The sequence below is a fragment of the Heliangelus exortis genome, chromosome 2, assembly GCF_036169615.1.
Source record: "Heliangelus exortis chromosome 2, bHelExo1.hap1, whole genome shotgun sequence".
NCBI lineage: Eukaryota > Metazoa > Chordata > Aves > Apodiformes > Trochilidae > Heliangelus > Heliangelus exortis.
The window spans coordinates 56,923,043-56,945,393 of NC_092423.1; the positions used below are offsets into that span (position 1 = coordinate 56,923,043).

Here is a 22,351-nt window from a genome sequence, read left to right on the forward strand (position 1 = left end):
TAAAATAACTCATCGGACCTTTTATGGGAAAATCATATCCTTAGCTATCAGCAACTGGACTGTCTTTCTGGGCTTCAGACTACTCTGTTTACCTCTGCAGATCAGAGTGACAATGTTACTTGAAAGATCAATTACTCTTTAAGGGGACTGAATCAGAATTACCTAATTCCTGTCAGGGAAATCAGCTAGAACTGACTAACCAAGAAACCTGGAGCCTCCTGAAAATGGTTGCACAATATTCTGACAGTTGAAATACTGTTTTCTTGGCATTTAAAGTATTCAAGCCAAAATAAAGGGCAGGACCCTTATCTGCTGTAAAAACATCAAGGCAAATGGACCCCAGATCTTCTGCAGAAGGAAAATAGAAAAATGTTTTGTTATTCAAGCTGGAGGAAAAGAGAAGACATTCAGTTGTACAAAGAAATCAGGAAGGAAAGGATTCCTCTGGGATGAAGAAAAATCAGAAAAGTAAGTAGAGTTTTCAGGTGAGAGGAACTCTGATCAAAAATAAAGGTGACAAATTATTACATATGCGTTGATTCTGGGAGAAAAGATCTGGGTCGGTCCTCTGGGCCATCTGCTAACAGGAAGGAATCTATGGATTTATTGCTGAGCCGGAATGGAGCGAGCCGCCTGAAGTTGTTTGGAGAGTATGGGATCTGCACTCGGGCCCTTTGGGATGGTGCCACGGTATCTTCACCAGATAACCACGGTGAGAAGTTCATGTAGATGCTTTGATCATCATCAGCTGAAAATACTGGGTTATCAATTCCTAGATAAAGTTAATGGGTGACAAATATAATTAATTAATCAAAATAATTTCTTCGTGATACATCAAGATGCTTTGTAAAAGGAGAATGGCTATACTGAGTTAAAAATAGGCCAATATATGCAGGCATAGGTGTGACAAGGTCAATACACAGCCTATTATACACATATAGGTTTCTCTTTCTTCCTTGGTTAGTGCTAGTCAGTTTGGATTTCTGTTAAAGAAAAAAATTGGACATTATATCCAATATAGAGTTATGTTTGGGATATGACGAAGCATACAGTAGCATGCTGAAAATTCAAACAAAAAAGTGCAAAAGAGAAATACTAAATTTTAAAACTTTATAAATGTGTAATATAATTTCTGTTATATGAGGCGATGTATTTTCAATCTGATATTCTGAGCCTTTCAGAATGATGCAAATATGCTCTTTTCATTGACTTCCACAATCATGTGGAAGTACTGAGGGAGCTGTGAATTTTAGAGGACAAATCCTGCTTCTTGTCTATTAACATTGGTATTAGGCAAACATATTTTCTAATAGAACGCATCAAATCAAATAAAAACAAAACAAAATCAGGCTGATTCGGCAGCATTTCTACCATTTCTATTTAAGAAAAATAAACTCCATAAATAATTAATATTTTTACCAGTAGGAGTATCTGTGAAATTTTGCTTTGTCACATTAGCCAGGAAATCAACTCCTTTGCCTAGGTGCGAAGTTTCATAATCATTATTTTCTTCTGATTCTGAAAACTCCAACTCTGGAAAAAAAAAAAAAAAAAAAGGAAAAAAAGTCCAATTTGATTAGGGATTCATATCAGTTCTGATGGAAAATGCTATCTTATGCTTTTTGACGCTGTCAGAGTTATCAAAGACATTTTTAAAAGGGATCCAGATAAGGGCAAAATTTAATCAAGATATGTAGCACTGAAATGGGAAGGTATGTAGAGTTTGCAGAGTAGATACCATAGAATCATAGAATGCTTTGGGTTGGAAGGGATATCTGGCCCAACACCCCTGCAGTGAGAAGGGACAACTTCAACTCGGTCAGGTTGCTCAGAGTCCTGTCAACCCTGACATTGAATGTCTCCTGGCATTGGGGCCTCCACCACTTTTCTGGGCAACCCGTTCCAGTGTTTCACCACCCTCATAAGTGAAGAATTTCTCCCTAATATCTAACCTAAATCTACCCTGCTGCAGTTTAGAGTCATTGCCCCTCATCCTATTGCTCGTGTAAACAGTCCTTCCCGAGCTTTCCTGCAGGCCCCCCTCAGGTACTGGAAGGCCACTGAGGTTTCCCCAGAGTTTTCTCTCCAGGCTGAACAATCCCAACTCTCCTCCATCTGTCTTTGTAGGTGTCTTAGAAGAGGTGCTCCAGCCTTCTGATCAAAATGCTCAGATGATCAAATGATGTGGCCCTCCTCTGGATCTGCATCAGCAGGTCCATATCCCTCTTGTGTTGAGGGCTCCAGAGCTCCACACAGTACTCCAGATGAGATCTCACAAGAGCAGAGTAGAGGGTCAGAATTGCCTCTTTCCATCTGGCCATACTACACCAATTGCATAAAGAAACTCAACACAGGTTTCTGGCTTGCATTATTATCTGGTGCCATGATAGAGATTTCACACTCTGGCTAAGCTTCTGGCTGATAGAATTGTCTTGCTTTCCTAGGGCTGAAATAAGGAAACCTATAACATCACACCACTGCTGCATTTTGTGTCTGAAATGCTCATGCATTGACAGAAGTCGTCCCATTACCCTGACCAGTCACTGGTCATCTTTGACAGAGGTCAGCACTACCATCCTGACTGATTTCAAACTTGGCGAGATCATTGAGGCTTTTAATGCAGTAGAATCAGTTTTACATCAACTGATAATGCACTTTTAAGGACTGCCTTCCAATGAAGTGGGGTTTTTTGTTTAGATTTTTTTTCTACATAGAAAATTTTCTACATTTCTCAATGTAGAAAAAAAAAAAACCCAAGACAGCATTGAATAGCTTCCTTATTATTTGGAAATTATTTGGAAAGCTCCTGCCATGCAAAAAGGAACTTGAATATTACACTTATTCATCCAGCCTCTATTGACCCTGTCTGTCAAATAAAAGAATGCTCAGAAGATTATTTAAATAACATACATAAAGAAAAGTCTTTGATTGGAGTTTTTGAGAGAAGATGAATCCCTCTCTAATTCTCTTTGAGGTCAAAGTGTTGAATGCATAAACAGAGGAAAGAATACAAATAAGAGTTACTTCAGTGGCTTTTAAACCATGTTGCAATTTTTCAGTGACACATTTTATAATTACATAACAAACATACTCGCATCCAGCTCATCTTTCTATGACTGATATCAGTGCCAATGGGATGAAAGAACTCAGGGCTTTACATGTAAACTCAGTTCTTGCTAGAGATACTTCTTAAGCCAGTCACCTTCAGAAGGTAACTTACCAGGTTAGACTTGTGCACGAAGGGTGAAACACTACTGAAACTGACCTTTGCTTATGTGTTCCTTTCTTCTGTGCTTGCTTAGCTTCAACTCTTATTCAGACCCTTCTAAACAAATGGACCTTAACTCATATCAAAGTGTCATCTCAACTACTGAGTTTTATATGGCACCATGGCCTGGGCAGACATATCATGATGTGATGAAAGAAATGTGAGCGGATGTTGCTCTGTGCAGCTTATCCAAAAGGCAGTTCAAAGTTCATCTATGTTGTAGCCACTGCATTGTTCTGCTTTCAAAACGTAAATGTGATATTCCAAAAATATGAGTAAAAGGGACAGTTAAATTTGGTTTGTAATCCAGCTGCACAGAAAAACAACTTTTAAATCATGGATACACTGCATTTAAGCATGGAGTGGATCCCCATTCTGAGTTATAAATTATGACTAGGAGTCCCTTTTTAAGATCAGCTTCCCTGTTGCATATCATAACATTTTGCAGTTAATGAAACTGGGCTAAGAGTCTTTTTACCTTTTTCCTCCAAAGTAAAATCTTGTACTGGATTCTCTGAAGGTATTTTTCCATTTGGTACGGCATTGCTGTTTCGCTGAAAAAAAAAAAGTTACCAAAAATGCTAGCATTGTCAGATAGCAACCAAAGCGACGTTGTTTGAAATCTAACTCAGCAGCTTAACCCTGAAATTTGTTGTGATCTTTGCTTGATCATTATGGATGCTGTAGCAAGACAAACCTCTTTTAGGGCACTGCGCTCCAAGGTCCAACCAGGTGTTCCAGGAGAAACTCAAGAATAGTGCTCTGAGTCTATTGCCCTCGGGGCTGACCAGCCTGAATCGGTGCTATTACTCCCAAAGTGGCCTCTCTCTGGCTTCTTCAGGTGTGAGCTCTATTGGCCCCCTAATCCTGCTCATGGGCAGTAGGGGCCCGCCCTAATCAGGCACAGGTGGGCTTAACACAAGTTCATGCCCACTACCTGGCAATTAGTGCCACCTGGTTGCCTCATTTCACTACAGATGTCATTAGTTTCCTCCCTACATTTGTATTCATTACAGGAAAAGAAAGGAACTTTGACTCTTCGGATGCTATACATTCCTTCTTAGTCTCATGCAAATTTTGTGGAATGCTCTATGCTCTAGATCTACCCTTCTACCTGTACACTGCAACATGTCCCCACAGTGTTACAGAATTACTCAAGGTCTGTTGTTTTTCAAGTGTTAAAAACTCTCTTAGAAGAAGGGTTGTCCCGAAGCACAGAGAAAACGATCATGTGAGAAGATGCCCCCTGAGTTGCCTCATAGAAGGTTCTCTAGAGCAGAGATAAATGAAAGATATAGGACCCTTCAGAGTCCTCCTCACCCTCCCCACACCACTGTATAATAGGTGGTTATATCTGTGTCCTTGTAGAAGTATTTTACCCTTCTTTGTCCCCGGTCTCTCTTGTGGATTTTATTGAGCTTCTTGGGGTGGTTGATTCCTAGTTTGGTACTCTTGAAAGATTCTAAGCGCTTCCTCATTGTCCTATGGAAAATCTCCTTGTCTTGTTTCTCATCTTCATTGTGCATGATCTCATGTCGACTGTACAGGTGTTTGTGCTGTGGCCAGGAAGAGAAAACAGTATTACTTTTTTTTAGAAACACAGCTGGAAGCATCCAGTAAGTATTATACAAGAGTAAACAACTCCATTAAAAAGAATGAATCAAACCCCACTTTGAAGACTTTAATGAAATGTCTATTTTTCTTTCTCCATCATGAAACAGGTTTAAGTCCAGGAATTTTAAGTACATAAAAGTGCCTGTCATTAACAGTAAGCTTCTTTCAATAATTATCTCAATTACTTCAGCTGATACACTCCATTTAATCCTGATTTAATCAGAACCTCTGTGGTACCCAGTTCTGGATCCCACTGGCCCCAGTGAAATCTAAGGCACTAGTTCTGCTAAAGAGGACTGTTCACAAATCAGAAATAATATAGCAAGAGCCTATCTTCCTCAAGAGTGCAGATTTTGCATATTGCTTCTTTCCTTTTGAATTTTTCTCCCAATTTTTGGTTCCTAATGTCTCATAGTTTTAGACAAGAAAACAGTCCAATGCTAGCCTTCTGCTCTCACCTCCTGCCTGGGTTTATACAGGTACTGTTGTAAGGTGTGATGAGCAACTGTGTCTTCTGTGTCCCGGATGCTTTTCCTCCTCTGCTCTAAAGCTTGCATGTCTAGGCAAACTGGTCCAGCTTTTTCTCTCCTGCAGAAGAATACAATATACAAACAGTATATGATCAGTAGAAAAGTAGAAATTAGAAGCAAAAAACTGGAAAATGGGGAACAAGGGAAAACTGGTAGATGACTAAAAAAAAACAAGGAGAGGTAAAAATCAGTTCAATAAATATAAGTGAGCAAATACCTAATGGGAAATGTAAAAAGATTTTGTCTTTCAGGTAGGTGTAGCATTGATTTCTCCATTTATATAATACATGATCTGTGAAAGAATCATGAAAGAGTGAAGAAAGGAATGATTTTTTTCTTGCCTCTCTCCTGACTTTTTCTGGAACAGAGAGAGAAATGACATCTTGCCCTGTCTATAGCAGTTGGTGAACAAAAGGCAACTGAAACAACTCTATTGCAGACATCTGCTTCATCTTATCAGCCTTTACTGCAAAAAACGTTCCTTGTGTAAAACACAACAATATAACTGTATGTTTATCTGATTTATGTTGGAGAAATGATTAACTGAAGTTAAAAAAATTAGAGAATGAAGCATATCATTAATTTGCAATTTTTCAAACACTGTTTCCATTTCTTCACATACAACATAAAAAAAACCTCGCAAAAACACCTCCAACACAATCAGTCTACATTACTTACAGTAAATAAGAGACAGAGGTTTCCATAGTACTTGGGTGTGGGCTGCTGAAATCCACATTTACTATGTTGTCTGTACTTGGAGAACGTATAAATGCCAAGGAACCTCTACGTTCTCCCTGGCCACAAAAAGAAACAAGATATATAACAACTGCAAACACCTGGGAAAAAATGTGTATCAGAAAACGCAGATAATTTGTGAGGCTGCTGTATGGAAATGGCACAAGAAGCAGAGGGGAGGTTGTATTAAAGTAATAAATACAAACTGGTTTTTGTTTTTATGTTTTTGGTTTTTTAACTGTAACTGACATCCCAATGAAAAAACTACTCCACTTCTGTAAACTGCTTTAGAGGACATGTTGATAGTTAGTTTTCAATCTGTTTGCAAATTATAGCCTTGCGCTTTTACAGACTAATTCTTTTTCTACACAGACCATTCCAGGGTTAGACCTTTACTTTGTACCACATTGCAAACCAAGCACATAGGAGTATCTATGCAGAATTCAATAACTTCACACATCACTGCACTAACAGTTCCATTTTTAAAGATATAAAACTAAGTTTTCTCTAAATAATTGTTAAGTGGTGGTAGAAATCTACAAAGCTATTTGAAAGAGGTTCTGACATGAAGAGATACTGAAGAGATGTGATTTGCATTCAGTTCTAAAACTTGCGTCATGGAAGTGAATTGCTGGAGAAGCTCAGAAACTGTCTTCAAAGTTTTCCCTGCTGCTTGCTTAGACTTTTGGTGAGGTAGCTGTCGAGTTACGTTGTGGTTATGTGAGTTGAATGCATTTATGGTTTTGAATCACAGCAGAGAGAAATCTCATAGCAGGTCAACATTTTAAGCTAGAATAAAGAATACACACACACACACTCTCCCTTGTAGAATATTGAAAGATATTTTATCTGCATTTCTTCAACTTTAACTGTACTGTGTTCTCTTTACATTTTTATATTCATAAAGCAAATCAAACAAATGTTTCCTTTCATTGCAGTAGCCTCCATACATGTTACAGTAGTATGTGTTGGATCAGACCAGTAGCATTAATAAGTACACTCCGGCCTCTGTAGGCAGAAAACTTCAGGGAAACAAAAAAGTAAACTTATCTTTCTGTTTTCCCAAGCGCATCTGACTTTCTTTTAAAATAAAATTTAATATTTCAAACATACATCATACCATATAATCAGTGGAGGAATTTTTAGCCAGAAGAAATTATGATCTCTATTTTAAGTTGCTTCTAATCAATTGCTCTGGGTTATCTTCCATTTGCCTGTCTTAGGTTCTTCTCTCACAACTGTAAATAATTTATATTGGTTCAGACTGAGCTATCTCAAACTGTTGTTTATTGTACAGATGCATCATAACAGCAGAGCTGAAAAAAGAAAATTTTATAAAAAAGTTCTAAATTCCTGAGTTTCTTGAAAAAAGGAGAGTAGCTGAGGGAGGCATATCTTTTCTCCTTCTGGAAGAAGTAACTTAATTTTCAATGTATTCTTGTAATTCACAGATCTCTATTCCAAAGTTATAATTCAGAAGTCAAGGAAAAATTGTTAGTTTATCATTGAAGGAAATATTAACATGGGACTGACTTTGGGATTCAGAACTCATGACTAATCAGGCATATCAACATAACTAATTTCCACCGGAAGACGCCATGTTGCAAATCTTTTGTAGAGCCAAAAGAATTTTTCATTTCTTTGTCTATTATTAACAGATCAGTACACATTTGCCAATAGAATTTCCCTGCAAGACACAATATACAAAAAATAGTATTTGGACAAAGGCAACCGAAGTCAAGTTCCTTGTGTTATGAACTGTAGTGAGGGATAATGAAAAAGTGAACTATCCTGAAAATCTCAGTCTGACATTACTACTGAGTAAAGAGTCTGGGGCTAAATCTGCATCACTTTTATCTGGTAAAGAGAGAAAATACTGCAATGAATCTACTGAACAGATTCAGCAGAGATTATGAACATGAGTCTCATGTTCATCAACATCAAAATCATCATCTAACATTCTTCCTCTGAGGTGTGACACATGAGAAAGAAAATTAGTTCTTGAGATTAAATGCTCTGAGAACTGAGTGGGTAATTTACCAAATCTCAAAGCAAGTATTTGTTTATCTTGTTAACCACTATCCGCGTTTCACCCAAACATAATTTATGAATTTTTTCATATTTTCTGAATTTGATCTTTGAAATTCCATGTTCCACTGGAAGATATCTGCCTGGTTGTACCTCAATTTCAATGAAAGAAAAGAGATCAGTAGTAGTAGTATCAATTATAGTAATAGTGTTAATTTTTTCTTTTTTCTTTTTTTAAAAATTAAATAAACCGTTATATCACCTAGCTGTGAAAATGAGTTCATCTGGAGATTACAGGCATAGATAGATTATCGCTTCAAACATGACTCTAAAAAATTCCATTTACACTTCCCTCTACACTGTATGAATAATGCACATTTGTGGTGATTCAAACTAAGTTGACTTGTTTTATCCTAAAGAAGATTAGGAACTCTTACCCAGTCTGTTAACATTGCTCCAGTCTGGGAATGTTATTCCTGCAGAAGGCCAGTAACTTTTTTCCATGCTGTAACTTTAAAATTTTCTCCTGTTGCAAATCTTTAGTTTCTCTAATGTCACAATTCTGTGATTGTGTTTGACATCTGTCGTATATCACTTTAACTCTAATTTTGAAGTCTGGGTGCTATGATTCCATTGAATCAAAGTTACCCTTCCCAGGTTTTTTGTATTACTGTCATCTGGCAGAATGAGATTATTGCAGCCCACTGCTCTAAATTTATAACCACACCATTTGGAAGTGAAATTTTAAAAACTGGATCTGTTATCATAAAGATTCACTATTCTGCAGGAGTCAGAGTCTGTTGAACACATTTATAAAGACAGCAGTTTCCTTATCCCTGTGGAATTATAGTATTTTTAAATGTGATGAATGTAGAAATAAAATTATTTAATAAAATCCAAAAGAAAAGTACACTGGCATAAGTGCAATATGCTCAGACTTGGGGATCGGGTATAAATAACAAGAACTACAGCTGCTTAAACAGGTGATATTGAGACTCAAAACACATTTAGAAAAATAAAGCAGAGTGGACGTTTAGAAAGTAGCTTCCTTTTAGATATCTCCTCCAATGGATCAACTTTAAAGTTAAAAAAAACACAAAACTAAGAAACAAAAACAAAACCCCAAATGAAGATATAATATGTGAAGAACTGTTCATAAGTACCTCAGCTACATAGCTGATTGCATCCTTCAAGTTGAGTTCATGGAAAACATTAAGGATCTGGTCTCTTGATTTTTGAGCAGACCTTCTCATCAGCACTTTACTGAGGAATTTCCTGTCAAAATTGGACCACCTGATAATTTAAACAAACTGTGTTAATGACAACAAGCAATTTTAGTTTCACAGCATTTTTAGTTTTGAGGCTTTTAATTAGCACTTAAGTAACTAAAGAAAAAGACATCACAAAGCATTTAATAGGTTCACTTACCAAACACTACTGCAATGGCAAGAGTGCCGTGATTACAATATTCCATTTCAGAGTCACTAGGACATTTTATACTCTAGGAGCTCATGATAACTTATTTTCCCAATTCTGATTATGCACTGTTTTATTTAATATCTTTATTTATTTATAGCTTCATGTTTAATCTTCTTTCCTCCTTTGGAATGAAGCCTTCTTTCCTCTAGCTGTATGGTAGGACAGCCAGCCTAGAAAATCAGTTCACAACAACAGCGTCCTTCCAAAAGCACTTACAGAGAGCCTTATTCATACCATTGATGTACACTGAGGGTTAGAAATTATATGTATTTCCAAGCTTGTTTGTTAATAGGATGTTTGCCATTTCATATTTGGGCTCCAGAAGATGAAGGCTGCTTTAATTTAATCTACCTTCCTCAAGATTTTCTCTAAAGGGCAGGAGGACCTTTGGATGCTACTATTCAAAGTGATTCTATCCATTTTGCCCAATGGCTATTTTGAGCTTATGACTTTTTACTCAGACTGTTTAAATCTTTTTGCTGGTAAACATTGTTTAGAGAACTGATGATTATTCCTTGTCTCTATACAAAACATTTGAGAAGTGGTCTCTAATTCAGTCTGCAGTACCTAAGCACAGCAGTGAAGAATGCTAGAGGCTGCTATTTTTTTAAGGAAACAGCATGTTCATGCACATACTGAGCAGACTCAAGGTGGTCTCATTCTCATTAAACCACACAGAGCCATGAATCTACACTAAGCTTTCTCCTTCAGGGAGATTACTTGCTTAGAAGGTAGATTTCAACTAGATCTAAAGAATAAATTTTTTACAATTACAGTTGTAAAACACTGTAACAGGTTGCCAAGAGAGGCAGTAGAAGCCTCATTCCTGGACACATTCATGGTCATCTTTTATGGAGCTCTGAGCAACCTGATGGATTTCAAGGTGTCCCTGCTCACTGCAGGGGAGTTGGACTAGGTGACCTTAACGTTCCTTTCCAACCCAAGCCACTCTATGATTTATGATATCAAACTCTAATCTGCCACTTTCAAAATGTTTAGCTACTACTTCAAGACAATATTTCAGAAGTGGTGATGTATTGCCCTGTATATAGCCTGCACAAATTTATTCCCAAAAAAGAAAGATAAAAAATTTGACAAAAGAAAGGGGGTGCTTTATTTGGAATGCCTCAGGAAAATTCTTCACTGCATAAATGAACAAAGAGCAAAAGGAAGTTAAGGAGTCTGTCTCTATAACTGAGTACAGACAGGTGAGCAATTCTGCTTGAGCTCAGATACAGTCTGGCTCCAGCTTGTATAGTTATAAAAGCATAATGCTAAAGCTAAACTTCTCAGCAAGATTTAGGGGAGTACCCTGCAGAAAACTAACATAACCACATGACTTTGGGGTTGGAATTGATCTGTTGAGTTAACAGGATGTTAGTGGGTCAGATCTGTGACTACAGCTATGAAATAACCTAACTCCAGGGAGAGAAAACCGTCTAATCTTAAATAACACTCTGAAAGATGTCCAGATTTAATGGCCTTTTTTTTCACATTTATTCATCTAGATTATGTAAGTCTGCTGATCACAATGGCAATCACAATGGCAATCCTTCATGTGTACATAAAATGCTGTCTGTATTTTTCATCAGTGTAATTTTACTTCTGTCAAGATTAATCAACAGAGAGGGATGGAAATGAGCCATAATGTTCATTGTTGATTTCAACTAATTGGCTTACATTATCTGTATCACAATTTGCCATCACTATCAGATGTGTTGTTCGTGAAGTTTGTAGAAATAGCATAAGCAACAAGTACAGTCATACTGATTTTTTGTGTGTGTGTCTCTGCACATAAATAACGTTAGTGAGATGGAATGTTACAGAGAAGGAACAACATTAATGTTTTAAGTTAAATCAGTTGTCAGATCTTAAGAGAAGCTGATTTCTGTACGTGAACTGAAAGGCCTAATTAGGCCTTCCAAAGGCCTAATCTGAACTGTGGATGAAAAAGAAATTATTCTAGTTTTAGGGAAAAAAAAAACCCTTTATTTTCATATTTGCTATATTACCAGTATTTTCAGTTTATAGAACAATAAAATCATAGATTGTTTTGGATTGGAAGGGAACTTAAAGATCACCTAGTTCCAGTGCCCACCTGCCATGGGACACCTTCCACTGGACCAGGCTTCTCACAGCACCACCCAACTTGGCCTCGAACACTCCCAGGGAGAGGGGGCATCCATAAAAATTGTAAAAAATTTCTTCCTAATAGCTAATCTAAATCTACCATCTTTCAGTTTGAAACCACTTGTCCTCTCACTAGATGCCCTTTCTCCAGCTTTCCTGTAGACCCCCTTCATGTACTGGAAGGCTGCTATAAGGTCTCCCTGGAGCCTTCTCTTCTCTAAGCTGGACAGCTCTAAGTCTCTCATCCTGCTTCCATAAGGGAGGTGCTCCAGCCCTCTGATCATTTTTTTGGCACTCCTCTGGACTCACAGTGACAGCTCCATGTCCTTCTTACTGGATGCAGTGCCCCAGGGGGGTTCTGCATGAGAGCAGAGCACAGGGATCTCCCCGGACCTGCTGGCCATGCTTCTTTTGATGCAGCCCAGATTCGTGTTGGCTTTCTGGCCTGCAAGTGCACACTGCTGGCTCATGCTGAGCTTTGCATCAACCACCACTCTCAAGCCCTTCTCCTCAGGCCTGCTATCAATGCATTCTCCACCCACCCTGTATTTATTCTTCGGATTGCCCTGCCCCATTGTTCAAGACCTTGAACTTGGCCTTGTTGAACTTTTACATATAACCTTTTCAACTACAATTGACATGTTTGCTGTCTCTAAGCTCCCAGGCTTAAAAAGTCATAATTTACAGATAAGACTTCCTAGCAGTATTTCAACATTCCAACTCAGTTACTACTTACTTGTCTCTCAGATAATTATGCCCTATTTGCCCAGAAATGTCTTCTATAGCAGAAAGAATGTGATCAAAAGCCTAAAAAAGTGGAAGTGGAATTAGTATCTTTGCATAAGTAAAAGGCATAATTAGAAAGTAACTCAATTTGTATCAGGTTAGACCAGGTGACCAGGAGGAATAATTTTATTGCTGCTAAGCAGAATTTTTCCCATTTACAGAAACATGAACTACTATGTGATTTTTCTTCAAAGGTCTTGACTTTCTAACTATTTCTTTGCATGTTCACTAACTATTCTTGAATTACACGGATCTCAGCAAGAAGGTGCTTAAGCCCCCATCTTAGCATCAAATTTTAAGACTCATTTTATCAACTCATTTTACCATCTCCAGATCTACCCTATGAAATAAATACATCAGCCATTATCAATGTCAACAATTAAATCAGTTGAAAAATTTTCCTAGTGTTTCTGTTTAGACTTTTCAGGAATCTTTACTTCCCTAAGAGTAAAAGTAGGCACCATTCTTTTGCTACATATGGCAAAATCCTATAGTTGGTATATTAGATGGTTGATGGAATCCGTGAGGTTTGTAACTCTTGATACAAACCAAGGCAGCTACAGATAGATTATGGCTTTTTTCTGTATCTGGTTGTTAACAATTCAGTCTGAATAATGGAGTTATCAGTGCAGAATATACAGTATGCTATGTTTAGAAGGACATGGGTGATACGGATTATTCCTGAATATGATATTAGTTACTGCCTCAGGAGATATCTAATGGAAATGGAGAAAATTATATTATAAATTAGTTGCCTTCTTCCTATTCCCTGGGAACAGAGTGCTCCCTTTCTCTTAAGTCGGGTATTTATACAGTTCTAGGAATACTATGCCTCCTGAGACAGTATCTGTTTGAATATTCTAGGAAATGGTCAATTAGTACATAGAGATTTACAAAGTGTTAGGATTAACATTATTGCTTGACCTGCACTACTAACTGGCATGTGAAGTTGTGTCCCATAAATGCAGACAGACTGTATTTCTTCACCTGGAGGAAGACGCCTGATTTTCAAATAGTAAAATATTTGAATGGAAATGGAAATTTTAAATGCTGAATAACAAAAGCATAATATTTTTGTTCAGTTGTCTGTAAAAGAATTCCTCAGAAACAAACCCTTTCCACCACTAAGTTGTTTGTGAATTTCAGGTAACCTTAAACATGAAAATAGACTTTAACAGAATTAAAGAATGCCATGGGAGATGTCTTATAGTCCTCTGTCCTTTAACCTGTATTTGTACTGAAAATATATGCTTTCTTTTACTGAATAAAAACTTTATAATGTGTGAAAGGTAATTGGAAGAGATCGTTTTTTAAAATGTTTCAAAAGGTTAGAGAAATAGAGGTGCATGCAGCATTGACACTGAACTAAAACAACTGCCATTAATCTGGAGTTTCAGTATATGATTAACATTTGCACTTGGCAGAAGATTACAGCAGGCTGCCTCTCTATGTAATATGCAAAACACAAAGACTGCTTTCTTATCTTTTCCTTAAATAAACAATATTTAAGAAGCAAACATAAGCTTCCTTCCATATGCCTTGCCTTAGCAAAAAAAATCAAACATCACTTTAGATCAAATCAGAGAAGCTTATTCCAGCCATGATATTTCCCCAGCACTGTCAGCACCATTGAATTCTGAAGTGAAAGATGAGAACCTTCAGCTGAGTATCCCTTCACAGGAGTGAAGGGACAATTGAAGACAAATTACAGCCTACAGATAATTTTTGAAATTCTGAGGACTTGAAGATTTGAAGGATTTTACACTTAAAATTTGGTTCTCTAATATTTTGTTTTCTCTTAGGTCACTCTGTAAAAACGCAAAAGATACCATAGTTTAAAAATATCTTACCCTGCCATGAAGTTTCTCATTCAGTTTTGGCTCTCTGTGTTCAGTTTTCTTCACTTTCAGCCACTGTACCAAAGGCTTGATAGTCAGTCCCTAAGGATTGAAACATGATGATAAATACTTAAGAATGGTCTTGAATTTTCCACCGGCTCATACTTAAAGAGAAATAGAACATTTTTGTATGTTTTTGGTGGTTCTCATACTTCCTCAGTTGATTTCTGTCCCCCTTAGAAGACAAAATAATGCAGTACTCTCAGCTTCTGTTGAAAAGGTTTGAAAAGACACCAACCAGTGGAAAAAAAAATCTTCTGTAAGAAAAATATGGTAGTGGAAGGGTTAAAATCTTTCCTATAATACTGAATGTGGTATTTTCTGCACATATCAAGAGTTTGTAACCACAGTTAAACTTTCTATAGTAAATAGGACAAAAAATTCCAAGCTGGTATATACCAACATTTTAATAATGTCTTCTTCATCCAGAAAATGCTATTTTGTTTGGATGCTAAATACTTTCTTGTCCCACTGTTTTCTGTTATACTTTAAAAAAGGACTGAAGCTCGGGTAGATCAGTTTAATGACTGTATTTGCCCATAAAAAGGACTGTTCCCTATAGTTATTCACATGAGATAAAGGATATTTAATAATGTATTAACTTAGGCACTATTAATACCAAGTAGCTAAGACTGAACATTTTTTTAGCACAGAGGAAATTGTGTTTTGTCCCTTGTGGTGCCATATGAAAACATAAAATAGGATCTCTGTTACTAAAATTACAAATTCAATTATGCTTTCATTTCAGAACTTCAGCTGAGAACTGCTTTAAGCATTTGATACTTCTGAGGGACTCCTTCTCCTTGCTTAAAAAGTTGAATTACCTGGAAAATAACTGTAAAAAACACCACAATGATAGTTGTGCTGACAAACAGGTTTTTCTCTTTCACTTTGTGCCCATCCAGAAGTACAACAAGAGCAAAAGCAACTGCTCCACGTAGCCCACCATATGACATCACCACCTGGTCTATTATCTCCAACTGGACCATTCTGTAGTGGTTAAGAATCCATGTCTGTAAAACTACACCTACAAAACACAAATGCCAGAATGTCAAGAAATACCCTTACAAAATGTCAGTATCCCAGCTGTGTGTAACAGAAACAGTACCAGCTCTCTGCTTGCAGAACAAATTCTCTACATCTACTTCTGTTTTGCTATCCTGCAAAGGCAGGCAGGCCAGCTTTGTACCTTACCCTTTCTGTTTAGCCACGGGAATTAGATAAGGCTTCTTCTGTGAGCCAGCATCTCTTTTAAGCATGCTGCCCTGTGGCATAAGCACTCCAGGTGAAATTCGGCTGTGTGCTGACCTTTGAAATTCACAGTTGGGAAAGAATAGAATTTCTAGCACCGTATTCAGTGATATGCACAGGGGCTTTTAACAGAAAGACAAATGGGTTAAAACAGTGTTGATTTTAAAAGCCTGATACTCTTTACGAATCACAAAGTATGACATTTGTGTTGTTGCCTTATGCAGAGTTTTTTAGTAATCTTAACACTGTTTTTAGGCCTGCAGGTGAGCTGATGCTTGCTGAAGGAGAAGTTAAGCTCTAGAAATCAGATCCCAGAGCTCCCACCATACAAAAGTAAAACAGCTGCATGTCCCACTGCAGCAGGCGAGGACTGGTTTGCCAGTGTAAAGAGATATTTCTCTTTTTTTAGAGAACTTTGGGTTTTTGCTAAGTGAAGAGTGTCTCGTAAGTCATTGAGGCCTCTGATGGAGGGGACTTTGAAAATTAATTCATGCCACCAATCTGACTCCTCCAAGGGTATGAGAGCTGCAGTTACCTAAGGCCCAATATCATCATGTCTTCACTAATCTATGTGTCTAAGCTCAATTACTTTAGTGGATGAGTATTGTTATTGCTGAATATTTACTTTTTAATTATTGATCACACCTGTTACAGGTTAACTACTAAGTTAAAAGAGTTAACTAGTCAATCCAGGAAAAGAAAAAGTGACAAAGTCAAGATACTGAAAATTTTTTAAAATATCTAACAAACATCAACAGTTACTGAGAGGTGGCTAAGTGAAGGATGGATACAGACTATTTAGAAAAGACATAGGTTAGGCCCCTCATTTAGCCCAGGAATATCTAGACAGAATAAGAACATGGTCTAGGAAAACACCTATATGTGGTACCTTTTATTTTAGTCTAATTCAAGATGAACAGGCAAATAAACCTGTTTATGTATTCTCAGACATAAGTTCATACACCAAATCACTATGTGTGTTAATATCTAGAAGTACTTGCCCTCTATGCTTTTTCTGTCATTTTAGTGCCTATGCTATTTCACAAAACAGTGAAGTAGAGCCACATAGTTGGACTAGTTGTCATTAGTGTTTTGAAATGTTTGAAAATTTAAATAATCTCAGTAAATTGACAGTAAGTAATCCCTACCTACCACAGTCCTATTTACACAATTTTTCACCATCTCTGAGAATTATTTCTTAAGACAAAGAACCAGTGGTATAATTACGTATGGTCTTAAATCACTGTGTGTCTCAGACCTGAAGTCAACCATTAGATTAGCTTAAGACAATCTCTTTATTACCAAATTAAAGCAGATGAAGGGAAGAGTTAGCTGACAGGACCCACATATTTTGTTAGACTGCAAGTTAGAGAGCAAAGTCCATTTCACAGGGAGATTTTGTGAATACTTTTTGCTGGGTCAGTAAAGTTTAGCCACTGGGTAATTCATGTTAACCACTGGGTTAGTCGTGTGTCATCAGAAGTTAAATTCTACTATACTTTCAACATATGATGAAGCTTACTGTAGAGATCTACCTTCATGACCCAAAACCAACCTCAAATTTAATGATATAAAATGGAATATTTTAAAAAGAACAAGTCTATAATTTCAAATAATTTTTTGTTTGTTTTTATGTATTGTTGGGGGAAGTTGATTTTTTGGTTGGGTTTTTAGTTTTTGTTTTGTTAGGTGTGTGTGTTTTTTTGTTTGTTTGCTTTTTTGTTGTTGGTTTTGGGTTTTTTCCCTTAAAAGAATATGTGATTGCATCAATAATACAAGGACAGGAAGAATCTTATCCCCTTACCAATAACTCTGTATACTGAGATGAAAAGCAGAGTCAATAGAATAAATGCTGTATTCCAAGTCCAGATTTCTGGATTTACAGCTGAAATTCCCAGGAACATGAAGATAATAGTTTCTGCCCCACTGGCCATCATTTTCATTGTATATCTTACAGTTGTGGAAGATTGTTCAGATATGTTAGCCTTGACATATTTCTGACAGCAGATGCCACAGAAAGTTATCCTGGGGAAAAAAAAAAAAACAAAAAAACCCCAAAACCCCCACCCACAATTATTCAGAAAATATTTATTGTAGCATTTAATATTATTTTCATCTGTCTGTCACCTAATGATAAAACCCCACCATTAGTTCCTAAGAAAAATAGTGCCCTGGAGCCTTTGTGGAGCCTAATCTAGGTTAAAAGCATATCTCAACCATTCATTCTGAGGTGACCACAAGAGGTCTGAAGACAGCAGTTCATTAGATTGTAACAAATTTTAGTTCTCTACAGATTATCATACTGCTTTACATGCAAAACTTTGGGTCTTGTTTACCTTACACATAATGTTAAAACTAACAGTATGTTTGCAGGAAGAATTTCAGATCTTGAATATACTCACTGTAACATCTACAAACACGACAAGCAAAAGTGAGAAGAAAGGTATGTCAGGAATCAGTGGATACAGTGGTATTCAATGGAGCAGAGGTACTCAAGCCAAAAAAGTCAAGACTTAGGCAGACCTCAACAGGCTAGTCAAGACAGTGAGAGTAGCAAATAAGGGATGCTGACATAATGATTTAGAAAAATATTCGATTTATTACAAATTATAGGGAAAGTCAATACAACTAGACAGCTGTTAGTTATCGAAGTATTATTAATCACAAAGAGGAAAGAGTCATCTATTTTTCAAGGGAAGTTCTTGTTACACAGCAGATACTGGAAAACTTGAATTCCTTTTCAAGGCTGGATGATGGTGTTTGCAAATGATAATCTACCGTACTGTGAATATAGCAATATTCAGCATAAGCTACATGAGTGTCATATAGCTGTGCTACACTGTTGAGGCCTTTCTTTTCAATGTTTTTAAAAAACATTTTCCATTCTCAGCCCATTCACAGACAGTAAGAAAAAGGAACTTACGCAAGGATAGCTGAAAGAGAAAGCATCTCTGCTGTGAGGTAGGACAGGTAGGAAATGATAAACACAAATCCGGGTTCAATGATTCTCACATGCTTGGTGAAACGACTGACCAGGGAGAGTAGGAACGCAAAGAAAATGCCAACCAGTGTCCCACCCAGGCTCACCACAAAGAATGACACTGAAAAACAAAACCAAAATGAGCTTGAACGGTGGTAATCTAATGGTTTGAACCCTTCTATTATATCACAAGAAAATCAGAGAAAATTTTGGAGGACATGTTAAGAATTATTTCTAAAATGAAACAGCATGAATCACATTTGAGCACTTGGTGTATGAATGCAGCATTCTGTAGATTAAACAAGTTTACTTCCTGTTAAGCCTCACCATTTTAGGTTTATTCAAAACTCATTACATTTATTTGAACAGTTTCTTTTCCCGTGTTCTGTAAACAAATGCTTTTCCAAAATCATACTATAGAATATGCCAAATTCACTGTTAAAACATTGATTCGTGAGATAACATAGTATCATCTCATGCTTGGAATGGGAAATAATGACTAAATTTTTAGGTAAATAACATTTCTTGATAGCAAATGTATGTGCCAGTCACTGGCACTGATTGGATAGCAATCAGTGATAAGGAGTGAGAATGCCCATATGCAGACTATTGGAATGCAGAGAACATAGGCTGAAACTGTTATAAAATACAAAGTAAGCATGTACAGCTGTGAAGTTTTGTGGTCTTAACACTGAACTCCACATCTGTTCAGTCTCCTCAGAAGAAAATAAATCTGATTAAGTTTCCCAAATATTCAGGAACATTCACTTATTTTCTTAAGTCTATATCACAGGAGTTCGGGGATATGAAATATATAAGAATATGAAAAATAGTTACAGATAGAATAATAATAATAATAATATTTTGTTTAAAAGTCTGCATATAAACATCAGTTATCAGTGAGGTGATACAGAATTCAATTTTACACACCTATGCCTTTGACACATTCAATCCCCGTCACATTCTCTGGACCTATTGTAACAAAAGATTCAAACACATTGTACAGCACCTGAAAAGGAAAGCAGATTAACTTAATGTTTGTTTCTGAATTAAGCCTACTAAAATAATCTCATTATGAGCCCCAACATTATGAATTCTGAAATCATGTATGACTGAGGGAAATTCTGTGTGGAGGCAGAAGTTTTTGCTGATTTTTTAATTTTTCAAAGTGGAAAAAAATGCAGTGTAACAAGAAATCATTTTACTTTCCATTTCTTATTTCAATGTGAGGTCTGTCTATGAGATGTATGGTTGCATCTAGGTGTGTTCCCTAAAGCACCTCTCAAACTAAAATCCAGGTATTTGACAGATTTATTTAATTGCCTGTATAAGATCAATAATATAGTTAATAATTTAATAAGATGTTAATAATAAAATACCGGATTGTAATAGGCTGAACATATGTGAAATAAATTCAACATTAACCAGAATAAACTGTAATAATTGTTCTAAAGCTTTTTAAAAAAATTTAAAAATTAACTAGCAGTGATTGTGCTGAAAGTAAAGAATTCATCATACCCATAGTTCTGCCTTAGGAGGTGTTGGTATGAGCATCATTCTTGACACATGTGAGTCTAATCTATTCCGATTTCCTCCAGTGATGGAGGAGAACTTTACTATGGCTTTCTAGCTTTCCTTGTTGCAGCTAAGCTTGTTAATTCTTATATTTGCATCAGTCACAACATTTTTTGTTCTGTAATAATAGTCTTTTACATATTTACAATTAAAGAATGCTACATAATCCACTTTGTTCTGCCCTCCAGTCATTCCTGGAGGAATGACCTATTTCAAGGTAGGGAACTCCAGTTGTTTCAAACTGTCTCATAGGCTTTGCTTTCTGACTGTTGATCATGCTTACTCTTCTTTCCTGGATTTTATTCAACAATCAAACTTTATTTTAGTTGTAGAATGAGTGTTTATGTTAATTTCACAGTAGCAAAAACTCCTTTCCTTCTGAAAGCCAACAATGTCAATACCGGAGTTCATCAAGGGTTTTTTTTATACCTGTTTCCCCCAAAATACTAGTGAGACTGATATCTAAAGGCAATTAGGATTCTCTGGAAGACCCAAATGGCATTTTCAAAATTATGTGAATAATTAGGCTGCTGCCAGTGACCTTGAAGTCCTTGCTGCCTTGGGTACAAAAAATTAAGTTACTGCGTCTGCTAGACATGTCTTACACTCCTTTGGAGATATGCAGGAGCAGGAATAGGTGATGACCCAACTCAGTTTTATAGCAGCTTTCTGCCATAGGACTTCCTACTAGTAATGTACTACAAAACTATTTAGTATCTTATTCAGGGAAAAAAAATGTATGAAAAGATGTTTCAATCAAAATAAAAACATCAGCAGAAATATGGGATTTTTAGAAGTCTTTTAAAGTCTACTAAGTTTTTCTTTTCTATCTAAGTGGAAAACCAAAACAAAAAAACAATTAAAAAATAACTAAAACTAAAACCACCAAAAAGCCAAACCAGAAATTAACAAAAAAACCCAAACCAAAGCCAAAATATTCCACAGTTTTTCCCAAATTAGATCTTTGATATAGATCTGTTTGATAAACATCTGACTGAAATAAAACAGGAGGCATGGCCATAAGCCCCTTGGCTTCTCTCTCTAAGGTATGTATCTATATTATGGGCATAACAGAGTTGTGCAGGAACAGGTTACATGCATTTAAAAATAATAGCAAAGAAAGATTCAAAATCCCTGGAACTGATTTCAGTAAGCTTCCTCTTCTTTTCTGTCTTAAGGCATTGGAATGGGCTGTCCAGGGAGGTCGTGGTTCTCTGTCCCTGGAGGTTTTTAAGAAGAGACTGATGTGGCACTCTGTGCCATGGTCTGGAAACCACAGCTGCTGTGGATCAAGGGTTGGACTTGATGACCTCAGAGGTCTTTTGCAACCCCGCTGATTCTGTGATTCTACAAAAGCCCTACTTGAACACCAAAGGCGAATAAAACATTGACACCTGAAACTTCATTTTAAATGTATCCACACTCATCCAACCCAGGACTGAATATATTTATGTGATTCATGGGCTTCAAATAACTTTCATGACCAAGCATTTAATCTTTGCAATACAGTATTTGCAAGCCCATAAATAGATACACAGAGATGATACAGTGTTTCATTTAAGGGAAAAATACACTTCAGAAAAAGCCCTCTTGTGTGTGACTCTGGGATGTATAATTTATTTACCACAGTTACAGCATCATTCAGAAGGGATTCTCCAAAAACAATGATGAATAGAACTTCATTGACATGGACTTCTTCAAACACTGCCAGAACAGCTACAGGGTCCACAGCAGCGATTAAGCTGCCAAACAGGAGGAAGTCCAGCAGTCCAGTGTTCAGATGGCCTTCAGAAACAAAGCAAACAAAATAAAACCAGACTCAATTCTGTATTACCTATAGTACTGACAGAATGCTATATTACAGATAATGCAAAATCATTGAAAATAGGGATCCTAAGTCATCAGCTCAAAGCATGGAACAGAAAAAAAACATTCTGCATCTTGTCACCTTGAATCCTACAGGGTTTATTGGATCCAGCATTGATTCTGGAAGCAGTACAGTCTTGTTCTTAAGACAAGGCACTTGAGATAAGTATTTCCAGATTTAAACTGGTTTTGTATTTGTGTGTGGTATGTT

General features: G+C 36.7%; 1 protein-coding gene across 3 annotated transcripts in view; it reads right to left on the reverse strand.

Annotated features, from left to right (window-relative positions):
• Positions 1-22,351, reverse strand: part of SLC9A3 (solute carrier family 9 member A3) — a 51,695-nt gene that overhangs the window by 3,086 nt on the left and 26,258 nt on the right. For 2 of the 3 annotated variants that reach the window (XM_071736239.1, XM_071736241.1), the window contains 14 exons: positions 21,899-22,059; positions 19,630-19,708; positions 18,643-18,820; positions 17,524-17,744; positions 15,293-15,495; positions 14,421-14,510; positions 12,521-12,591; positions 9,339-9,468; positions 6,091-6,206; positions 5,341-5,470; positions 4,648-4,824; positions 3,747-3,822; positions 1,420-1,533; positions 529-772 (listed from right to left, as the gene is read on the reverse strand). In XM_071736239.1, coding sequence (XP_071592340.1) covers positions 529-772; positions 1,420-1,533; positions 3,747-3,822; positions 4,648-4,824; positions 5,341-5,470; positions 6,091-6,206; positions 9,339-9,468; positions 12,521-12,591; positions 14,421-14,510; positions 15,293-15,495; positions 17,524-17,744; positions 18,643-18,820; positions 19,630-19,708; positions 21,899-22,059 — 1,990 coding nt within the window. Of the gene's footprint in view, positions 1-524; positions 773-1,419; positions 1,534-3,746; positions 3,823-4,647; positions 4,825-5,340; positions 5,471-6,090; positions 6,207-9,338; positions 9,469-12,520; positions 12,592-14,420; positions 14,511-15,292; positions 15,496-17,523; positions 17,745-18,642; positions 18,821-19,629; positions 19,709-21,898; positions 22,060-22,351 lie in introns of those variants that run through there. The other variant, XM_071736240.1, reaches the window with a different exon arrangement.